At 54.1% G+C, this 13474-nt stretch overlaps 1 protein-coding gene across 2 annotated transcripts in view; it reads left to right on the top strand.

Moving 5' to 3' along the window:
• The window catches only part of LOC117075726 (galactoside 3(4)-L-fucosyltransferase-like), a 34111-nt gene extending 24334 nt beyond the window's left edge, over positions 1-9777 (top strand). Inside the window, exons 1-2 of one of the 2 annotated variants that reach the window (XM_033198332.1) lie at positions 422-790; positions 8166-9777. In XM_033198332.1, the coding sequence (XP_033054223.1) occupies positions 8178-9296 (1119 nt within the window). In that variant the 5' untranslated portion in view covers positions 422-790; positions 8166-8177 and the 3' untranslated portion in view covers positions 9297-9777. Of the gene's footprint in view, positions 1-421; positions 791-8165 lie in introns of those variants that run through there. The other variant, XM_033198333.1, reaches the window with a different exon arrangement.
• The last annotated feature ends 3697 nt before the right edge of the window (positions 9778-13474 follow it).

Below are 13474 nucleotides of genomic sequence, written 5' to 3' on the forward strand. Positions count from 1 at the left end.
CCAGGGTCCGAGAGATCACCCGAGTCACCTTCAACCAAATGCTCCTGCGTCCCTACACCCAACTGCCAACCTCAGACCCTAACTACGCCCCTTAACAGCAGGAAGCAGCCAGACAGACCACGGCACCCTAAATTCTTATAATCAATAAGAGGTTGGACTGTTTGGGTGAGGGAGAAAGGACAAGATGGAGGAAGATGAACAAGAAGGCACAATCCATGTTGCTTCCGGGTTCTTCCTCACCAACTTTCCCATGCACAGGAAAATGCAGCCTGTGCCCAGGAAGATGCAGATCAACCAACCATGGGCCAGGTGACGTCAATCCGAAGAGATCGAAACTTACCCGGCCACGCCTATGGAGACACCCCTACCATGCTCTTATCACGCCCACTGCCCTCCCCGTTCCAGTACCAATGCATAAAAGTCCGCCGCCAGCAGGAGCCGGTGTGCCTTCTTCGGCCCCTCTTACTTGTGGACCGGAGAACCTCACCCAAGAGCACCGGCGCGACTTCCCTGGCCCCCCACACCTGAGGACCAGAGAACCTCGCCCGAGACTGTGCGCATATTTGCAAAAGACTGCCACTTTCTTATGTATTTTGGCCTCATGTTTAATTATTTAACTCTCCTAAATTAAATTAAATTAAACAAAACAGGAACGGCCTGGCTTCAGCTCCAGGTACATTTCCTCATTCCTTCTCCTCCCTGGTGTGGCCTCTTCCACATCCTGGGAATCCAGCTGATACTCGTTCTGCAGCCTCTCAGCTCTAGGGGCCCCTGCACACTGGCCCCCGAGGTAAGGCCTCTTGTCCCACTTTCACCCTCAACCTGGATCGCATGGGAAACCTCCCAGGGAAAGGCTTCCTGGCTCTGAGCCTCCTCTCCTCGGCCTCAATCCTAATCTGCTGTAATTCAGAGTGTGGGTGGACTGGCACAAGATCCCTGGGGGAGGGTCTGTAGGTCGTGCAGTGGCCTGGCATTTGGCCAGCAGCCCCTAGTCGCAGGCAGGGATCTTTCTGGCTGCACGGAGGTGGGCTGAGGATATGGGAGGTCTGGCTGATTTGCCAAACCCCAGGAGGAAGCGGGCGTCTGTCTGTCTCTCTTGCAGAACTCTGTAGTAGAATCCCGTGCCCCCTGACACCATCAGCAGCCTACACCCCTTCATCCTTCCCGGCCCTGGATTTTCTCTGCCTCTGCCACTCCCAGTGGGAAGAGAGGACTTAGGATGCAGTTGGCTTTCTGACTTTGTTTTTTTGCATCCTGATCTTTGTGGCAAGGGTCAATCATTTTCCAGGGAAAGTTCTTTGGGTGAGATCTCTCTCCCGGACTCCCGTTCCCCGTTTTCCCCCCTAAAGGTCACTGGTGAAGACTTCATTGTCTCCTAGGAAGGGGTCACCATAAACCCAGGGCCCACATGATATTATATTAATACTAAATGTATCTGTAAACATAAACCTTTCCCTGGCAGCCCAAGAGCCCAACAGCACAAAGGAATAGTTGGTCAAAATTCAACCTCCCGGCCGGGCGCGGTGGCTTAAGCCTGTAATCCCAGCACTTTGGGAGGCCGAGACAGGCGGATCACGAGGTCAGGAGATCGAGACCATCCTGGCTAACACGGTGAAACCCCGTCTCTACTAAAAAAATACAAAAAAAACTAGCCAGGCGAGGTGGCGGGTGCCTGTAGTCCCAGCTACTTGGGAGGCTGAGGCAGGAGAATGGCATAAACCCAGGAGGCAGAGCTTGCAGTGAGCAGAGATCCGGCCACTGCACTCCAGCCTGGGTGACAGAGTGAGACTCCGTCTCAAAAAAAAAAAAAAAAAAATTCAACCTCCCTCCCAGTCCTGGTTCTGACTGTCCCTGGAGGGCTGTCTCTTGAGTCTTTTTCTAGAACTCTGGCATGCACTTGTGATATCAATCCCTTCTCATTACACCTACGTCACCATGCCTGGAGCTCCACTATGCACCGTGAGGTTTAGACCAACTCAGTTTATTTATTTATTTGTTTTTCAGATGGAGTCTCGCTCTGTCACCCAGGCTGGAGTGCAGTGGCACGATCTCAGCTCACTGTAAGCTCCACTCCTGGGTTCACACTGTTCTCCTGCCTCAGCCTCCAGAGTAGCTGAGACTACAGGCACCTGCCACTGGTGACACCGGGCTAATTTTTTGTATTTTTTAGTAGAGACGGGGTTTCACTGTTAGCCAGGACGGTCTTGATCTCCTGACCTTGTGATCCGCCCACCTCGACCTCCCAAAGTGCTGGGATTACAGGCGTGACCCACCGTGCCCAAGCCTATTTATTTGTTTTTGAGATGGAGTTTCGCTCTTATCAACCAGGCGGAAGTACAATGGTGCAATCTCTGCTCACCGCAACCTCTGCCTCCCAGGTTCAAACAATACTGCCTCAGGCTCCCAAGTAGCTGAAATTACAGATGCCCACAACCATACCCAGCTAATTTTTGTGTTTTTCGTAGAGAAATGGGGTTTCACCATGTTGGCCAGGCTGGTCTCTAACTCCTGACCTCAGGTGATCTGCTCACCTCAGCCTCCCCAAGTGCTATTACAGGCGTGAGCCCCCGTGCCCAGTCCCAAATCAGTTTAGAGTTGGCAAGGTTTAGATCAATAGTGAAAGTTACCAATATGTTGCGGTTTTGTTTTGTTTTATTATCATTTTTTTTTTTTTTTTGAGATCGAGTCTGGCTTGGTTGCCCAGGCTGGAGTGCAGTGACGCGATCTCGGCTCACCACAACCTCCACCTCCCAGGTTCAAGCAATTCTCCTGCCTCAGCCTCCCGAGTAGCTGGGATTACAGGCACGTGCCAACATGCCCAGCTAATTTCGTATTTTTAGTAGAGATGGGGTTTCAACATGTTGGCCAGGATGTTCTCAAACTCCTGATCTCAAGTGATCCACCTGCCTCAGCCTCCCAAAGTGCTGGGAGGGATTACAGGCGTGAGCCACCATGCCCAGCCCCAGTGCATTTGAAATTGTGATAACTGTCAGTTTCAATTCCTTAGCAATTCTAGACCAGCACACACCGTCCAATTGAAATATAACAGAAGTTGCATAAATAATATTGTTCTAGTAACTATATTTGAAAAATGAGACACAGGTGAATCATGGTAATAATATTCTTTATTGAACCCAATAGGTCCAAATTATTGTAGTATCATTTGAAGGTGCAACAATATTTAAATTTTTTGTTTTGCTTTTTATTTTATTTTATTGTTTATTGTGTAAACAATATTTAAAAGTTTATGTTTTTTATTTTATTTTATTTATTTATTTATTTATTTATTTATTTATTTTTGAGACGGAGTCTCGCTCTGTCACCCAGGCTGGAGTGCAGTGGCCGGATCTCAGCTCCTTGCAAGCTCCGCCTCCCGGGTTTATGCCATTCTCCTGCCTCAGCCTCCCGAGTAGCTGGGACTACAGGCGCCCGCCAATTCGCCCGGCTAGTTTTTTGTATTTTTTAGTAGAGACGGGGTTTCACCGTGTTAGCCAGGATGGTCTCGATCTCCTGACCTTGTGATCCGCCCATCTCGGCCTCCCAAAGTGCTGGGATTACAGGCTTGAGCCATCGCGCCCGGCCTATTTTATTTATTTTTGAGATGGAGTTTCACTCTTGTCACTCAGGCTGGAGGTCAGTGGTGCTATCTCGGCTCATTGCAACCTCCATCTCCCAGATTCAAGTGATTCTCCTGCCTCAGCCTCCCGAGTAGCTGGTATTACAGATGCCCACCACCACGCCAGGCTAATTTTTTTGTATGTTTAGTAGAGACGGGGTTTCACCATGTTGGGCAGGCTGGTCTCGAACTCCTGATATCAGGTAGTCTGCCCGCCTGGGCCTCCCAAAGTGCTGGGATTACAGGCGTGAGCCACTGCACCCAGCCTGTTTTGTTTTGTTTTCTTGTTTTTGAACTCTGCTGTCCAGGCTGGAGTGCAGTGGCGCAATCATGGCCCATTGCAGTATCTGTTTTTTGTTTGTTTGTTTTTGTTTTTGTTATGAGATGGAGTCTTCATCTGTTGCCCAGGCTGGAGTGCAGTGGCGTGATCTCCACTCACTGCAAACCCCACCTCCAGGGTTCACACCATTCTCCTGCCTCAACCTCCCGATTATCTGGGACTACAGGCGCCCGCCGCCACGCCTGGCTAATTTTTTGTATTTTTAGTAGAGACAGGGTTTCACCATGTTAGCCAGGATGGTCTCGCAGTATCTGTTTTTAAGTTTAAGTTAGCATTGGGCCCGGCGTGGTGGCTCCCGCCTGTAATCCCAGCACTTTGGGAGGCCGAGATGGGAGGATGACAAGGTCAGGAGATCGAGTCCATCCTGGCTAACACGGTGAAACCTCGTCTCTACTAAAAAATACAAAAAACTAGCCGGGCAAGGTGGCGGGCGCCTGTAGTCCCAGCTACTCGGGAGGCTGAGGCAGGAGAATGGCGTGAACCCGGGAGGCGGAGCTTGCAGTGAGCTGAGATCCGGCCACTGCACTCCAGCCTGGGTGACAGAGCGAGACTCCGGCTCAAAAAAAAAAAAAAGAAAAGAAAGAAAGAAAGAAAATTAACATTAACCAGACCAGGCGCAGCGGCTCACACCTGTAATCCCAGCACTTTGGGAGGCTGAGGCGAGGCAGGTGGATCACCTGAGGTCAGGAGTTAAAGACCAGCCTGGCCAACATAGTGAAACTCCGTCTCTACTAAAAATACAAAAACTAGCCAGGCATGATGGTGTACACCTGTAGTCCCAGCTACTCGAGAGGCTGAGGCATGAGAATCACTTGATCCCAGGAGGCAGAAGTTGCAGTCAGCCAAGATCACGCCACTGCACTCCAGTCTGGGCGACAGAGCAAGGCTCCGTATGAAAAAAAAAAACAAAAAAAATTAGCATTAACCATTCTGTTTCTCCAACACCATGGTCACTTTTGAAGGGCTCATTGGCCACCAATTTTGATGCTGACTATAGAGAGCATTTCTGTCATCACAGAAAGTTGCTTTTCTGTTGTTGTTGAGACGGAGTTTCCCTCTCATCACTCAGGCTAGAGTGTTATGGTGGAATCTCGGCTCACTGCAACCTCTGCCTCCTGGGTTTAAGCAATTCTCCTGTCTCAGCCTCCCGAATAGCTGGTATTACAGCCTCCCGCCACCACGCCCGGCTAATATTTTTATTAGAGACATGTTGGCCAGGCTGGTCTTGAACTCCTGACCTCGGGTGATCCACCCACCTCAGCCTCCCAAAGTACTGGGATTACAGGTGTGAGCCACCAAGCCCGGCCCATCATCACAGAAGGTTTTGTGGGACAAGGTTAATCTGGAGATGTGAGCTCCACCTGCAAAGTCCTAGAGGAGTTTGGGGTGACATTAAGGTGGGGAGACTTTGGGGTCTGGATCAAAATGGCTCTAGTTGTGTGTACTCAACAGGACACATAGGTGTCTCTCTGAGCCTTAGTTTCCTCATCTGTAGAATGGACAGCTCTAGGGCTGCAAGGAACAGAGAGGGGGCAGGGCTGGGGTCTTGGATTTCTGTTCCCGAGGCCAGGATCTGGGATCTGGAGGACTCTGTGACAGCCTATGGGGGCGGGAAGGACCTACCAATGGAGTGAGATTGGCCAGACCTTGAGAACATCAAAGCTGAGGTTCAGTGGCCGGGCTCTGTTGAGGTTCACGGACACAGTCCCCTTGTGCCTCTGGCTCTGCAGTGTCACGGGCATCCAGACAGAAGCCAGTGCATCCTCCTTTTAGAAGAAAGGCCCGTCTCCAGATCCCCGAGTCCCTCTAGCGTCTCCCAGAAGGTGTCAGATGCTGCAGCGTCGAGAGAGTGGCCACAGATCCTTGTCATTGTCCAAGGGTCCCTCCCAGCCTCCGAGTCTCACCCCATCCATGAAAAAAGGTGGCCCCAGTTTCCCGCCACCTCCTCCACAGCACCGTCTCTTTGAAGGTTCCCCCTACCCCGGTTTTGTTTGTTTTTTGAGACAGCGTCTTGCTCTGCTGCCCAGGCTGCTGGAGTGCAGTGGTGCGATCCAGGCGGCTCGCTACCTCCGCCTCCCGAGTTCGAGCGATTCTCACGGCCCAGCCTCCCAAGTAGCTGAGAATACAGGCACACGCACCACCACACCCGGCTAATTTTTGTATTTTCAGTAGAGACGGGGTTTCACCATGTTGGTCAGGCTGGTCTCAAACTCCTGTCTTCAAGCAGTCCACCCGCCCTGATCTCCCAAAGTGCTGGGATTACAGGTGTGAGCCACCATGCCCGGCCTGAAGGTTTCTCTTTCTCGGGCTTCCCGGACCCAGTGCCCACACTCCAGGGGCCCTCCCCCTGCCTCCCTCCAGCCCCCTGGGGCCAGCCCCTGCTGGGTATCTCCAGGAAAGGCCAGGCTCAGCATGTTCCACCAAAGCCTGCTTCTCTCCTGGGGAGTCCCCATGTCTAGGGGTGGCCACATTGCCCTCCTGGTCAGCCCCTGAGTCCCCACGCCTGCCTATTCTCCCTCCCATCTGTCCCCACCTCTCCCCCAGCCTCAGCCTACCAGAGGGGTAACCTTTGAGTGCTTTTTGAAAGAACCTCCAAGTGAATATTTCTATTCTCTTTTTTTTTTTCTTTTTGAGACAGGGTCTTGCTCTGTCACCCAGGCTGGAGTGCAGCGGTGTCATCTTGGCTCACTGCAACCTCTGCTTCCCAGGTTCAAGTGATGCTCATGTCTCAGCCTCCCGAGTAGCTGGGACTACAGACACGTGCCACCGTGGCCAGCTAATTTTTGTATTTTTAGTAGACATGTGGTTTCTCCAAGTTGGCCAGGTTGGTCTCGAAGTCTTTTTTTTCTTTTTTTTTGTTGAGATGGAGTCTCGCTCTCTAGCTCAGGCTGGAGTGCAGTGGTGCGATCTCAGCTCACGGCAACCTCTGCCTCCCGGGTCCCGGTTCAAGCGATTCTCCTGCCTCAGTCTCCCGATTTGCTGGGATTACAGGCACACGCCACCACGCCCAGCTAATTTTTGTATCTGTAGTAGAGACAGGGTTTCACCATGTTGGCCAGGATGGTCTTGATCTCCTGACCTCGTGATCCGCCCGCCTCTGCCTCCCAAAGTGCCGGGATTACAGGAATGAGCCACCGCACCTGGCCTTGGTTTTGAACTCTTGACGTCAAGTTATCCACCCTCCTCTGCTTTCCAAAGTGCTGGGAATACAGGCGTGAGCCAAAGCACCCGGTCCTGAGTGCTTGTTGAATGTAACCCCAAGTGAATATTTCTTTTCTTTCTTTATTTTTTTTCCTGAGACGGAGTCTCGTTCTGTCTCCCAGGCTGGAGTGTGGTGGTGTGAACTTGGCTCCCTGCAACCTCCACCTCCCAGGTTCAAGTGATTCTCCTGCCTCAGCCTCCCGAGTAGCTGGGAATACAGGTGCGTACCGCTGCACCCGGCTGATTTTTGTATTTTTAGTAGAGATGGGGTTTCACCATGTTGGCCAGGCAGGTCTCGAACTCGTGACCTCATGATCTGCCCGCCTCGGCCTCCCAAAGTGCTGGGATTACAGGCACGAGCCACCGCGCCTGGCTGCCATTACTTTCAATGGTAAAAACAGCAATTACTTTTGCACTAACCTAATATGAACTTGAAACTGGCAGCCCTGAGTACTTCCTTTGCTTTCTCTGCAAACTGCTCAGGAGTCTCTCCCCACTAGGCCTTGGCAATGGTGGTTTCCTCTGCCAGAAGCACCCTTTCCCATAGCTCTACTCTACCTGGTGAGCTCTTATATTACCTCCAAAACCCAATCCCATTGTGCCCTCCCCTAGGAGAGTCATGGGTTCAAGCCTCGACTCGGGGGCACCTGGGGGCATTTATGATCGGCTGTGTCTTCTCCAGATTGGGGAAGAGTCTGGGAACACACCAGGAAAGGATAGAATCAAGATGGGACCTGAGGGCCCTTGGGGCCTCTCCTGCCTTCCCCAGGGACCCTTACCCATATAGAGAGGGCCTGTTGTCTAATGGGTGGGAGGAAGTGGACTCTGGGCCAAGCTCCCTTGGTTCAAACACAAGCTGTGCTGATTTTTGCTGTGAGTCACTTAGTCTCAGTTTTGTCATCTGTGAAACAGGAATAATAGCAGCTCCTCTCAGGACTCATGGCCGGGAGCTTTGGTAAGCAGGCGATTGTCATCAATGACCCTCACTCCTCTCTCCTCTCTTACCAGCTACTCTGACCCATGGATCCCCTGGGCCCGGCCAAGCCACAATGGTCGTGGCGCCGCTGTCTGGCCGGGCTGCTGTTTCAGCTGCTGGTGGCTGTGTGTTTCTTCTCCTACCTGCGTGTGTCCCGAGACGATGCCACTGGGTCCCCTAGGCCAGGGCTCATGGCAGTGGAACCTGTCACCCAGGCTCCCAATGGGTCCTCCCGACAGGACACCACTCCCACCCGCCCCCCACTTCTGATCCTGCTGTGGACGTGGCCTTTCCACACCCCCGTGGCTCTGTCCCGCTGTTCAGAGATGGTGCCTGGCATGGCCGACTGCCATATTACTGCCGACCGCAAGGTGTACCCACAGGCAGACGCGGTCATCGTGCACCACCGGGATGTCATGTACAACCCTAGTGCCCAGCTCCCACGCTCCCCGAGGCGGCAGGGGCAGCGCTGGATCTGGTTCAGCATGGAGTCCCCAAGCCACTGCTGGCACCTGCAAGCCCTGGACGGATACTTCAATCTCACCATGTCCTACCGCAGCGACTCCGACATCTTCACGCCCTACGGCTGGCTGGAGCCGTGGTCCGGCCAGCCTGCCCACCCACCGCTCAACCTCTCGGCCAAGACCGAGCTGGTGGCCTGGGCGGTGTCCAACTGGAAGCCGGACTCGACCAGGGTGCGCTACTACCAGAGCCTGCAGGCCCATCTCAAGGTGGATGTGTACGGGAAATCCCACAAGCCCCTGCCCAGGGGGACCATGATGGAGACGCTGTCCCGGTACAAGTTCTACCTGGCCTTCGAGAACTCCTTGCACCCTGACTACATCACCGAGAAGCTGTGGAAGAACGCCCTGGAGGCCTGGGCCGTGCCCGTGGTGCTGGGGCCCAGCAGAAGCAACTATGAGAGGTTCCTGCCACCCGACGCCTTCATCCACGTGGATGACTTCCAGAGCCCCAAGGACCTGGCCCGATACCTGCAGGAGCTGGACAAGGACCACGCCCGCTACCTGAGCTACTTCCGCTGGCGGGAGACGCTGCGGCCTCGCTTCTCCAGCTGGGCACTGGATTTCTGCAAGGCCTGCTGGAAACTGCAGGAGGAATCCAGGTACCAGACGGTGCGCAGCATAGCGGCTTGGTTCACCTGAGAGGCCGGTGAGGGGCCTGGGCTGCTGGGAACTTCATTTTCGTGGGGCCTCACCTGCTGAGGTGGGGCCTCATCTACCTTAGGACTCGCTTGCCTGAAGCTTCACCTGCCTGGAAACTCACCTGCCTGGGACGGTCCCATATTGCAGCTTCACCTGCCTGGGGACTCACCTGCCTGGGTCCTCAGTTTCCTGGGACCTCACCTGCTGGAGTCTTTGGTGGCCAGGCATGTCACTTACCTGGGATTTCACATGCTGGCTTCCAGGAGTGTCCCCTGCAGAAGCCTGGCCTGCTGGGGACCTCATCTCCTGGGGACTTTGCCTACTGGGGACTTTGGCTGTTGGGGACTTTACCTGCTGGGACCTGCTCCCAGAGACCTTGCCACACTGAATCTCACCTGCTAGGAGCCTCGTCTCCTGGGGACCTCACCCTGGAGAGCACTGGGCCCTGGGAACTGGCGCCCTTGGGGCCCCACCCATGAGTGATGGTTCTGGCTGATTTGTTTATGATGTTGTTAGCTGCTTGTGAGGGCTGCAGAGGGACAATGACGGTACCATTTCCAGATGTAATATTGCAAAGAAAACCGATGATGGGGCCGGGCACGGTGGTTTACGCCTGTAATCCCAGCACTTTGGGAAGCCAAGGCAGGTGGATCACATGAGGTCAGGAGTTTGAGACCAGCCTCGCTAACATGGTGAAACCCCATCTCTGCTAAAAATACAAAAAATTAGCTGGCCGTGGTGGCGGGTGCCTGTAATCCCAGGTACTTGGGAGGCTGAGGCAGGAGACTTGCTTGAACCCAGGAGGTGGAGGTTGCTGTGAGCCCAGATCACGCCATTGCACTCCAGCCTGGGTGACATGAACAAGACTCCATCTCAAAAAAAAAAAAAAAAGAAAAATAAAGGAAAAGAAAGCTGATGATGCGTTCTCCTCATTGGATAGTGGTTCTCTCCCCAGGGTGATTCTGCCCCCAGGACATTCAGCAAGGTCTGGAGACACTTTTGGCCATCGAAGTTAGGAAGGGGGATGAGGTCACCTAGCAGGCAGAGGCCGGGTTACTCCGAACCCCCTACGATGCACAGGATGCTCCCACAACACAACCACAACCAATCTGGTTCCAAGTGTCCAGAGATAGACAAACCCTGTTCTAGGAGCCCGGTGCGGTGGCTCACGCCTATAATCCTAGCACTTTGGGAGGCCGAGACGGGCGGATCACGAGGTCAGGAGATCGAGACCATCCTGACTAACACGGTGAAACCCCGTCTCTACTAAAAAATACAAAAAAACTAGCCGGGCGAGGTGGCGGGCACCTGTAGTCCCAGCTACTTGGGAGGCTGAGGCAGGAGAATGGCATGAACCCGGGAGGCGGAGCTTGCAGTGAGCTGAGATCCGGCCACTGCACTCCAGCCTGGGCGACAGAGCGAGACTCTGTCTCAAAAAAAAAAAAAAAAAGAAAAAGAAAAACCTTGTTCTAGACCTTTCTATGGCCCTGGCGGTAGGTGTCAGAGCCCTGTGAGATACATCTCCAGCTGCTTCCTGGGGGTGGGCTCTGACAGAGTGGGGTGAGGAAGGACCAGTGTGGGTGGGAAGTGGGGGCCAAGCCGCCTGGGGGTCAAAATAGGGCCTGGCTGGGACAAGGGGACCTTCCCTGCCCAGACACAGTGCCAGGTGGGGCCAGATAAATCAGCTGAGTTATTAGGGACAGGACGGAGAAGGGCAGAGGTTCCCTGAGAAAGAAGGTGGTGGGCGTGTGGGTGACCTTCAGCATGGAAATGCCCATGGCTGGGACGACACTCAGTGTGACTGCCACCGTATGGCTGCTAGGAACACACCACTGTGGGTGTGGCTGCAGGTGTGACTGTGTTTATTTCATGCAGACTACATATAACAGGGATGTGTATTCGTGTGATTATTCCAAGCGTGAGACTGACCATGAATGCCCTGGGAGTGTTTTTTATTTTATTTATTGTTTTAGAGACAGGTTGGAGTGCAGTGTCATGATCACGGTTCACTGCAACCTTGAACTCCTGGGCTCAAGTGATCCTCCCACTTCAGCTTCCCAAGTAGCTGGGACTACAAGCATGCACCATTACGCCCAGCTCTTTTTTTTTTTTTTTTTTTGAGAGATGGGGTCTCGCTATGTTGTCCAGTGGTTTCTCACTATGTCTTGAAGTCCTGGCTTCAAGTGATCGTCCCACCTCAGCGTCCCAAAGGGCTGAGATTACAGGCGTCAGCCACCGTGTCTTGCCCTTGAGTGCGCCTTTGCATCCAGGACAGTTCAAGGGCCCCTCTCTGAGTGTGCAGGGCTGTGTCTATGTGGGTCTCTCACTATGTGGCTGCTGCAGGGCTGTGCATGTGTGTGAGTGTGTCAGCAGATGTGATGGAATGGATTGTGAGTGACTGGGGCTCTGTGTGCACCCTGAGTGTGTGTCTGTGACCATAGGAGTGATGCTCTGTGCTTTTGTGAATGAGAAGTGACTTTGAGAGTGTTCCTCTCAGGCTGGGCGTGGTGGCTCATGCCTGTAATCCCAGCACTTTGGGAGGCTGAGGTGGGAGAATCCCCTGAGGTCAGGAGTTCAAGACCAGCCTGGCCAACATGGTGAAACCGAGTCCCTACTAAAAATACAAAAAAAAAAAAAATTAGCCGGGCTGGGCACACTGGCTCAGGCTTGTAATCCCAGCACTTTGGGAGGCCAAGGCAGGAGGATCACAAGGTCAGGAGATTGAGGCCATCCTGGCCAACATGGTGAAACCCATCTCTACTAAAAATACAAAAATTAGCTGGGCATGGTAGTGCATGCCTGTAATCCCAGCTACTTGGGAAGTTGAGGCAGGAGAATCGCTTGAACCAGAGAGTCGGAGGTTGCAGTGAGCCGAGATCGCGCCATTGCACTCCAGCCTGGGCTACAGAGTGAGATCCCTCTCAAACAAAACAAACAAATTAGCTGGGTGTGGTGGCCGGTGCCTGCAATCCCAGCTACCCAGGTGGCTGAGGCACAAGAATCGCTTGAACCCGGAAGGCAGAGGTTGCAGGGAGCCATGATCGCACCACTGCACTCCAGCCTGGGCAACAGAGTGAGACTGTCTCAAGAAAAGAAAAAGAAAGAGGGAGTATCCCTTCCTGAGTGTGCAGTTCTGAGTGTGGAAGGTGACTGTGTAGGATCATGGGTCCTGCCTGCTGACCCCTTGTGGGTGGTGGTCTCTGTGTCTCCTGAGTGTGCTTGTGTGTGTGAGACCCTCATCCGGTGTGCCGATGGGCTGATGACAACCGCGGCCCCGGGGAATTGCGGGGGCTTCTCCGTTTATTTATGCTCCAATTCCCTGGGGGGCTGGGCCTGGTGCCCTGTGGCTGGGACACTGGATCTGGGTGACAGACAGGAAGGCCGAGGTCCGGGAGGCCCCGGAGGGTGGACAACACTCACATACACATGCACACAGTGGCATGTGTGAGCTTCTGAGGCGGCAGCCCCTGAGGGTCAGCTTTCTCACTGTGCGTCCTGGGCTGAACAACACTCCTCTCTCTGAGGCCAGGCCATCTAGGATGGGGAAACTGAGGCTCTGAGTAAGCATCACTTGGGCTTCCGCAGCGTCTGGAAACTCCGGCTTCTCTGCGGAGGCCAGGCTGAGTCGGCCCAAATGGTGGAGGAATCCACTACCTCAAACCTCAAGGGTCGGAAGATTGCGGGGGTGGGCGGGGACCCCAGCCAGCGGCAGCCCTGAAACTGCTTCCCAAGCAGACCACCCACGGGCTTGGGCCTGGCCGCCAAGCCCTGCTCTCAGGGCCCCCTGGAAGTCCTGCTGATTAGCCGCCTTGAGTGTCTCTAGCTGTAGCTGTAGGTCCCTGGGAGCCTGGGGCCAGGGATGTTCCTGTATGGCTGGGTGATTCTCCCTGGGGGCAGTTTCTGATCTGTGCCCTCCAGCTTTGCTGGGCTCCGGGGCGGGCGGCGGGTGGCGGGGGGCGGGGAGGTGCGGGCTGAGCCTGGGAAGGGACTCTGTGGTTAGAGGGTGGTCCTAAGGGCAGACGTGTGGGAAGGAGTGGAGGGGGCCCAGCTAAGGGGAAGGGTTGTAGCCTTGGGAACCCCCAGTCTGAGGGGCAGGAGGGGAGGAGTCTCGCCTCGCCGGTGCCTGCCCTGGGCTCGCAATGCCCGCCCCTTCCCCGCCCCTCAGACCGACCGTGGGA

Source organism: Trachypithecus francoisi, unplaced genomic scaffold, assembly GCF_009764315.1.
Source record: "Trachypithecus francoisi isolate TF-2019V2 unplaced genomic scaffold, Tfra_2.0 Lachesis_group5, whole genome shotgun sequence".
Classification (NCBI taxonomy): Eukaryota; Metazoa; Chordata; class Mammalia; order Primates; family Cercopithecidae; genus Trachypithecus; species Trachypithecus francoisi.